Here is an 8,370-nt window from a genome sequence, read left to right on the forward strand (position 1 = left end):
CATTAGTCAAAATATACACATTACAAAAGTAAACAAAAAAAAAAAGAACTCTAAAGTGATGGAGGATTTTTTTTTCTCTAAAATTTGTTGTGGGTTTGGTGTTGTTTTTTTTTTTAGTCGCCATTTGCAATTGAATTGCAGTCGCTCTAAAAGAAGCTAGACAGGTAGGGTACTGCAAAACACATGTGAAACACTTCATGTTGGCGGGGGAGACAGATTTTCTTGTAAATGAGAATACTCTTCTGTCAAAGCAAAGCTCTGCTTCAGTTCAGCTAAATAATAAATAGATAATTATCACTCAGACAAAAAAAGTCTGATTTAAGCGTAGATAATATTGCGATTCCCGAGTGGTCCCGCAATATTTTTATTCCCTTTGAAAGGCATTCCTTTTTTTTTCTTTTTTCTTTTTTTTTCAGGTTAAAACTGAATCGACCGTGGGCGAAGTAAGTAACTAGAGTTTTCCATCCGAGATCTAACGTTTCCACAGAGATATACAAATTTACAGTCTGAGGGTGAGACTTAATGACTGGAGGAGAGGGTGGAAGGGACAGGGAGACCGAGAGTCACGCGTCTTTCCTCCCGTGGAAATCCCGACCCGCGCCTGTCAGCGTCCCGGCATGAATCCAGGCGGGACGGGCAGCATCCCATTATCCCACACCGCTGACTCTTTCTTGGCTTGGATCCTGTTCACCCACGAGGGGCTGCGAACCAGGCAGCCAGCGGCCCCCTCCTTTACCGGGGCCGCACCTCACCCTGCCCGGGCCTCTGCTCCCCCTCTCTCCCTCCTCTCTTCCCGGCGGCGGCCGCGATGCAGCGGGACCTTCCCGAGCCCAGCACGGCGCGGGGAGCGGAGGGAGGGGAGAGCGGGAGGCCCGGGAAAGAGCAGCGCGGCCAGGACGAGCCGACGGAGGGACGGAGCTCCCCGTGTCTGTACCGAATAAGCACTTCTGCGGGGCAGGGCGGGTCGGACAGATTTTTTTTTTCTTCTTCATTTTTTCTTTTTTTTTTTCTTTTTTTTTTCTTGTTCTTTTTCTCTTTTTAATCTCTTCTTTTCAGCTCGGCTATCTGCAAAGACCGCATGCAACACACACAAGCTCTACGCGGGGCGGCGGGCGGGGACGCGGCCCACGGGCTGGCGACGCGCAACAGGTCGGCAGCGGCCCAGGCTCTCTCTCCGGCGCTGCCTGCCCCAGGTCCCGGTCCTCCCGGCGGCGGCTCGCCCCGCTCTCCGGCTGCACGTATGCACCGGCGGCCATCCAGGCGGGAGCCGGGGCTCTGCGCGGGCATCCTCCGGCCGTGGGTCATAGGGCCGCGGCGTAGGCTGCGGGGTAAGGGTCCAGCTGGGGCTTGCCCATGCCCGGCAGGAGGATGTATGCCAGCGGCGGCTGCAGCCCCGGGCCGGGCCAGGCGCTGCAGTTGCAGGGGATCATGTAGCCCGGGTTACCGGGTGACGGGTGCGAGTGCGTGTGCCCCCCGGCGGCGGCCGCGGCGGCGGCGGCGGCAGCGGCAGCCCCGTGGAAGGCGCCCGCCCCGCCGGCGCCGGGGTAGCCCAGCGAGGAGGCGTAGGGCAGCCCCGAGCCCGAGGAAGAGGAGGAGGAGGAGATCTCGGCCATTTTGGAGCCCAGGTCCAGCAGGGAGTAGGGGCTGCTGGCGGCGGCCGCGGCGGCGGCGGCGGCAGCAGCGGCAGCCGACTGGGGGAAGAAAACGCGGGCGGCGGCAGCAGCGGCGGCGGCCGCCGCTTTCTCGGGGTTGGCCAGCAGCGACTCGGGCACCAACCCGCCCGCCGCGCCGCCGTGCAGCCCGCCCGCCTTCAGCCCGTGCGGGTGCTCGTGGTCCGCCACGCCGCCCAGCCCGTAGGGCACGGGGAAGGCGAATTTGTCCTTCTTGAGCAGCGTCTTGGGCTTCCGCCGGGGCCGGTACTTGTAGTCGGGGTGCTCCTTCATGTGCATGGCCCGCAGCCGCTTGGCCTCGTCGATGAAGGGCCGCTTCTCCGACTCGGTCAGCAGCTTCCACTCGGCGCCGAGGCGCTTGCTGATCTCCGAGTTGTGCATCTTGGGGTTCTCCTGGGCCATCTTCCGCCGCTGCGCCCGCGACCACACCATGAAGGCGTTCATCGGCCTCTTAACGTGATCCACCGGCTTGGACATGGTGTCCCCCCGCCGCCCCGGCGAGCCGCCGCCCGCCCCGCGCTGGCGGCCGCCTCCTACGGGCGCCTCACCCGCCTCCTCCTCCTCCTCCTCGCCCCCGCCGCGCTCCGCTTCCCTAAAAGCAATCTCGGCGGGTGCCTCGGCGCGGCGGCCCCGGCTCCGGCGGGTGCCGGGCGGCGGTTCTCAGCAGCCCCGCTCCCGGCGCGGCGGTGCCTCCCCGTCAGGGCGCTACGGCGGGCGGGACGGGCGCCGCTCTCCGCCTGGGTCGCGGAGCGTCTCTCTGCGTCGCCGATCTCCGGGCCAGGGCTCTTCCTCGGGGCGAGCGGGGAGCGGCAGCAGCCGGAGTCCAGGCGGGACGGCAGAGGAGTCTCGACGGCGAGGGCGGGAGCCGGCGGCAGGCGAGCGTCGCTGGGCGGGGGCGGGGGGTCCTCGCTTCGCTGCCGGCGCGATGCTTCTCGGCGGTCTCCGGTGCGGCGGCGAGCCCCGGGACGGGGCGGCGGTCAGAGCCCTCCCGGAGCCATCGCCGCCCGCCGAGCTCGGGGGGCAGCCCGCCGCGGTGGGACGGGGTCGACGGCAGCTCAGGCGCTGCGGGCAGGCCCCCGGGGGGCACGGGCCGCCCCGCTCACAGCCGCCCCGCTCCGCCCGCGGGGGCGCGGCGAGCCGCTCGCTCCTCGCACATACTCGCCGGGCGCCGGTCGCCGGTCGCAAGCGGCCGCCGGGCGCCGCGGCCTCCTGGTTCCCGCCGCCGGACAAACTTCGCCAAGTTTCGGGCGGGCTGCGGGGCGCTCCGCCTGCCGCGCCGCTCCCCCTTCTCCGGCGGCCGCCAGGTCTCTCTGGGTTTTCTTGGCCGACGACTCGGAGGGGCGGCGGGGCGGGCGGGAGCGGTGGGGGGCGGAGGGAGAAGGAGGAGGCGGAGGTGTGTGCGTGTATGGGGGGGGGGGTGTTCCTAATTAAAATACCCGGCGGTGCGCGCCCGGCGGGCCGCCGACCCGGTTATAAAGGCGGCGGAGGGGCAGGCGGACGGGCTGCGGAGGGGCAGGTAAAAAGGGGCTCCGGAGGGGCTGCCGAGGGGCCGCGCAGCCGCCCCCCCCCCCCCCCCCCCTCTCGCCCCGTCGGCAGGTAACGCGCGCGCTCCGCGTGCCCTGGAGCTTCGCAGGCGGCCTGCCCGCGGCGCGCGCGGCGGGCAGGCGGGGGGGGCGGGGCCGCAGCGCCGGGAGGGGCGGGGCCAAAGCGCTTTCCGCGCCCCCTTCGCCTCACGGCAGGTCGGGCAGCGGCACCGCGCATGCGCGCCGCGCCCTGCCCGGGACCCCCTCCCCGCCTCTCCCCGCCCCTCCCGTGTCCGGCGCTGCCCCGCACCGGGCGGCGGGGGCTGCCGGCCCCGAGTTCCTGTGCGTTCCGTGGGTGTTCCCGCCGGGGGCCGGCGCAGCGGGCGGCGAGGGGCAGAACCCGGCGCCTCGGAGCGCGTCCCCCCGCCCCGGGGGCCGGTGGCGCCCAGGAAAGTCCGCTCGATCCCGGCGCCTCACGCCGCCCTCCCACCGCCGCCCTTCTTCCCCGCCGGTCGCCCGTCAGTCAGGGTGAACTTGCTCGCCTTGTTTGTGCTTCGGCGGGTCGGTTTTGACTTACCCCTGTGGTATGTGGAAGTGTCGACTCCAATAAACCATTAACTCTTTCCCGTGCCGGCAGCCGGGCTGGGCTCTGCCCGGGACACCTCCGCCGCCTTCCCGCTTTTCACGGAAAAGCTGGAACGGGTCTGCCCGGGAGCGATGCACAGGTGGGGGGGGCAGCCCCCCCGCCCCGGGAGTGACGCCCGTTCCCCCCGCCGGACCCGCTGCTGAGGTGGGGGGCGGCGGGGAAGTCTGTGGTCTGGTTGTCCCTTCGCCGCGGGGTCTTTGCTCTCCACGCCGGCCGTCGTCGCCTCGGCGGGAATCCTGTGGCTGGAACCGGCTGCATCCTCCGGGCAGTCCCGCGCGCCTTTCGGCGGCATCCCCGCTCCCGGCCGAGGGGCTTCTCGCCTTCCTTACCCCGCCACGCACCTTTGCCAGCCCCCGCCGCCCCGGTTCTCCCGGGTTGATGTCCGGACGTTTCGAAAGAAACCTAAACTGACGACCCCACCGGCGGGGACCCTCCGGCTCCCTCCCGTCTGTGAGCCCGCCCGGTGCCCCGGCAGCCCGTCCCGGCCGCAGCGCTCTGTAAAATACCGAGCAGCTCTTCTGCAAATCGCACCTTCTCCCGCGTTCTCTTTTACGACCCATTTACTACTATTACTTAAACGTAATTCCCTCAATCTCCAAAGCCACCTTGCCAACGTTTGACCTCCTCCAATCCATTTAGCCGTGAAAAGAAACTTCATATCGGTTGTCAAAAGAGGGGAGATTAAGATATCTACCGGCGTTGGCTGGCGTTTAGGCTTAGCGGGGAAACCGTATTTCTGGAAGGTGGGAGCCCTACCGACAGGGGCTGAACCCGGTGCAGATACCTCTGCCCGCAGGTCGGGTTATCAACCCATCGCCAGCTCTGAGCTGAGCAGCCGGGGTTTTCGACGACCTAAAATCATCTCTTTTGATCAGGGAAACGATTTCCTATTTCCCTCCTTCACGTGTAAATTTATTGTGTTTTGCCTTATAAGAGGCGAGGACTAATCCCCTGGCTGTCTCCCCACAGGTCAGACGCCGGCGTGATGGACTTCCCCTCGCATCGTGCGTGCCAGTGGAGAAGCACCCGCTCCAATTCAGTCCAGGGGACGGCGAGAGAGCGGTTTGTACGCCCCCAGCCGCCGCGACAAGCAGGGTGGGAACACCTAGTAGAGTGAGCTCGGGATAAGAGGGGAGAAACAGCAGCAAGTCTTTTTCCAGGCACTAAAGCACCCCTCGAGGCGCCCGGCCCCGCTCCCGCCAGCGCCCCAGGAACGCGGGGAGTGAGGAAGGCTCAACCCCCCTGTGGGCTCCGCTCCAGCCAGGCTCTTTCTCGGCTCTTCACGCCAGCCACGCTCCTTCCACCCTGTCTCCGCTCCCTTACTTATGCCCCGCACGCCTCACTTATGCCCCGCACCCCTCGGTGCGACAGCAAGGCGCCGTTTAAAGGGCACCGCGACGGTGCAGTGTCGCGACAGAACCGCGTGAAGCACTCAAGGCAGGCACATGGGTAAAGCCATCGGGTGGCAGCTCCTGCAGCGATGAATCCCCCTACCACGAACTCTCTACCCGTGGGCCAGCCCCCGATTACCGCCACGCCGAGGCTGCTGGGATGCAACTCGGGATCTGCCCGCATCCCAATGGCAAGGCAAAGGGGCAGGAAGACCGAGCAGCTGTTCTCCAGAAACTGCGCGGGGAAGGGCCCTACCCCACGGCCACGGGTGTCGGCACAGGCTCCGGGGGGGCTCCAGGGCGAGTGGTCACCATTTGCCCCGCAGTTCTCCGAGGACGGCAGAACCGCCAACTCGCCGGTGCCGCAGACTCGCACACAGGTGAACTGATCTGAAAAATAAGCACTTGTGTAACTTCCAGCAGAGAAGATGCCTCAACTCATGGACTTCATGCTATCTTAAAAAAACGTCGCCGTTTGCAAACCCATTGCTTCATCTGCACATGTTTCTGATTACAGTGGGCCCTACAAATAGTGAGAACGGTAATAGAATTTATTGGTCATCAATTAATGTACACCAGTTTTTCACAGGCTGAAATCCATAAATGGCTCAGTACTGGATCAAGTATATTTTTCTAGTTGCAAATGAAATCCTATATTCGAAGGTCTCGTTTCCAAAGTGCTTCCCCCACCCCCTCTCACCTAACCCTCGCGGTAACCACTGGCTACTAAAGCAGACACGCATGGCTGTTTCAGAGGGGTTCAAGGAGCTCTGCCTTTCGCTAGGAACCAGCTTGCAAGAGGGTTTGCACAAAGTGTTGGAAACTCTTGCCGGTTCCGCTCGGAGCAAGGTTGGACGCGGGTGAGGAGCGACCGGAGTGTCCCAGTTCTTCCCCCCTCCCCTGGTCTGAGGCAGCTACGGCGAAGGGGGGCAGGAGGCTGTTCTGCCCACGGAGGGACCGCGGGTGCGGAGCAGCTGTCCGCACAGCGCGCACACACGCATGCACGCACAGAATCTCTCGGAGAGCCTTCAAATCCCCAGACACAAAAAGCGAGGGCTTTATCGAAGTTTAGTTACTTATCTGGATTTTTGTTAAACCACTACTGTGATCTTCTCGTAGCTGTGCGAGTGTGTTAATTGTTCTGATAAAGTGTTGTTATCAATACAATAACAATACAATCGTGTATAATGTGATTTACTTGCCTTTGACCTGTCAATTCCTGACGTATGCAAATTCAAGGGCGCAATCTTTCCTTCTGCTATCGGGGGAAAAAAAAAGAAAACCTGAACAGATGCATTATCACACGAAGGTTAAACAAGAATTTCCAGAATGCACTGCTGTATTCCACCTAGCGAGATCAAAGTGCTCTAAAAAATATTAAAAGGGTGGGGAGGGGGGAATAGACTCGCTTCTCGATACCCGTGTGTTAATTCTGCCAGGTTGCTTACTCTGAGTAGTTAGACCCACTCCAAATATTGTCCTGTTGCTCGTCTTCTGACCAAAGAGCACGTCACCTGTGCTACATGCAGCTTTAAGATGCTTCTCGTATTTCTAAAGCCGAGTTTAAAGTGGGTTTCGAGGAAACAGGCTCCTTTCCTTAGTTTTAGTTGAGCCTAATAAACAGGTGGCCAGTCAAAGAGCTAAAAAGGAGGCGAAGAACAGTGCTCAGCCCGATTGGGGTCTCCGCCTCGCCGTGCCTCCCGCCTGGAAAGCTGACTCACGGGCTCACAGACCCATCGCTCCCCGGGATTTGCAAACCCACATCGCCTTTTCATGGCTTGCTTTGTGCACTTCAGCGTTTCCAGACGCTAACTTTGGAAGCTGACGTTTTTCTTTGTGTAGGGCATCAGCCACCCATTCCCACACGGCTTTCAGCTGTCCGAAGCTGTCGGGCACGCCGGTATCTCAAACTCACTAACTAGTTAGCAGGTAACTTTGCTGGCTGGCTGGATTTGGACAGGCTTGTGAACGCTCCCAAGCCTTTTCCCTCTTGCGGAGTCATGTGCACCTGTAGCAAGAGAGAGAGTTTCACCCCGTGAGCTCTCTATTATGCACAACACACTAAATTCTTTAATTTGCTTTTACAGAGTGCTTCCAAATGCTCGGTATTATTATTTTTCAATAACATTCGCTTATTAATAGAGCAGCTGGTAGCCCAAGCTCTACTGAAGTGCCTGGCAAAGGACTCTATAATAAAAACACTGGTTTCTAAGTTTATAGTTTCTAATTTGGCTGTGAAAGTGTGATTCTGGATGGAACTTGGCACTCAAATGCTCAGCTGGAGAGTAAACTTTTATTACAAAAAAAAAAAAAAAAGGTTTACTGAGTTGGCTTTTTTAAGTTAAAAGAGAATTAACAAAGTTTTTACTAGTTTGGGAAGCATAGAGAACTGCACTTTTCTAAAAATTAAATGTTATGATTTCGGTAAAGGTAGAATATGTTCTGCTTTTTTTCTGATTTAAAGTGCTATTATTTTAAAAGCAAAACTCAGCCTTTGCCTCTGTGCTTTAAGGCATGAGGGTTGCCCTTGCAGGAACATTGAACCTAGATCTCACACAACCACTGGTGGCAGTTCTGAGCAGAGGCTGGTGACAGGATCTGTACTACTTTTAGCCATAAAGACAAGTTTAAAGACAGCCTATTCTGATTTGCTAAGAAACTAGATAAAATTTATTTAATCTGCATGCATTTCATTCGTAATCCAAGCTATTTTCATATACTGTAATGACTCAATTTTTTGCTGCTTTTTAATCCTGTTAGCCTTGCCATGGTTATGCAGCCTGGGAAAAGTGATCAGAGAAGCAGACAAAAAGAACAAAAAAAGCAGGAGTTGGGTGGTTTCATGCTAGTCTCTGGCTGCTAGATGACCAGTCCCTGTCTGGGGATGTGAAGGTGAGAATTACTCTCTGTGCAGAGTTCCTGGAGAGGCTTGGGTGTTCCAGAAAGGGCAGCTAAATACCTCTCAAGTACAAGGAGCTGCTACCTAAAGCTCATCTAGTAATGCGGTTGTGCAAGCTTTCCCTCCTTTGCCTGATGAAATCAGACCTGATACAGATGGAGAATGCTGGCTGTCCAGGGTCCAAGTTGTCCTGTTTGAGCAATAGCTGATAGCTTTTCTTCAAAGAAGCTGAGCAGTGCTC

General features: G+C 59.5%; 2 protein-coding genes across 2 annotated transcripts; one reads left to right on the forward strand and one right to left on the reverse strand.

Moving 5' to 3' along the window:
* Nucleotides 1–1,298: 1,298 nt before the first annotated feature.
* Nucleotides 1,299–2,275, reverse strand: SOX21 (SRY-box transcription factor 21). The gene has a single exon (XM_051608355.1). It carries the CDS (start codon nucleotides 2,145–2,147, stop codon nucleotides 1,302–1,304), a length of 846 nt encoding a protein of 281 aa, XP_051464315.1. The 5' UTR covers nucleotides 2,148–2,275; the 3' UTR covers nucleotides 1,299–1,301.
* Nucleotides 2,146–3,811, forward strand: LOC127380747 (translation initiation factor IF-2-like). Its single transcript, XM_051610254.1, has 2 exons — nucleotides 2,146–3,063; nucleotides 3,410–3,811. Exons 1-2 carry the CDS (start codon nucleotides 2,146–2,148, stop codon nucleotides 3,809–3,811), a joined length of 1,320 nt encoding a protein of 439 aa, XP_051466214.1.
* Nucleotides 3,812–8,370: the final 4,559 nt, after the last annotated feature.

Source organism: Apus apus, chromosome 1 (genome assembly GCF_020740795.1).
Source record: "Apus apus isolate bApuApu2 chromosome 1, bApuApu2.pri.cur, whole genome shotgun sequence".
NCBI lineage: Eukaryota > Metazoa > Chordata > Aves > Apodiformes > Apodidae > Apus > Apus apus.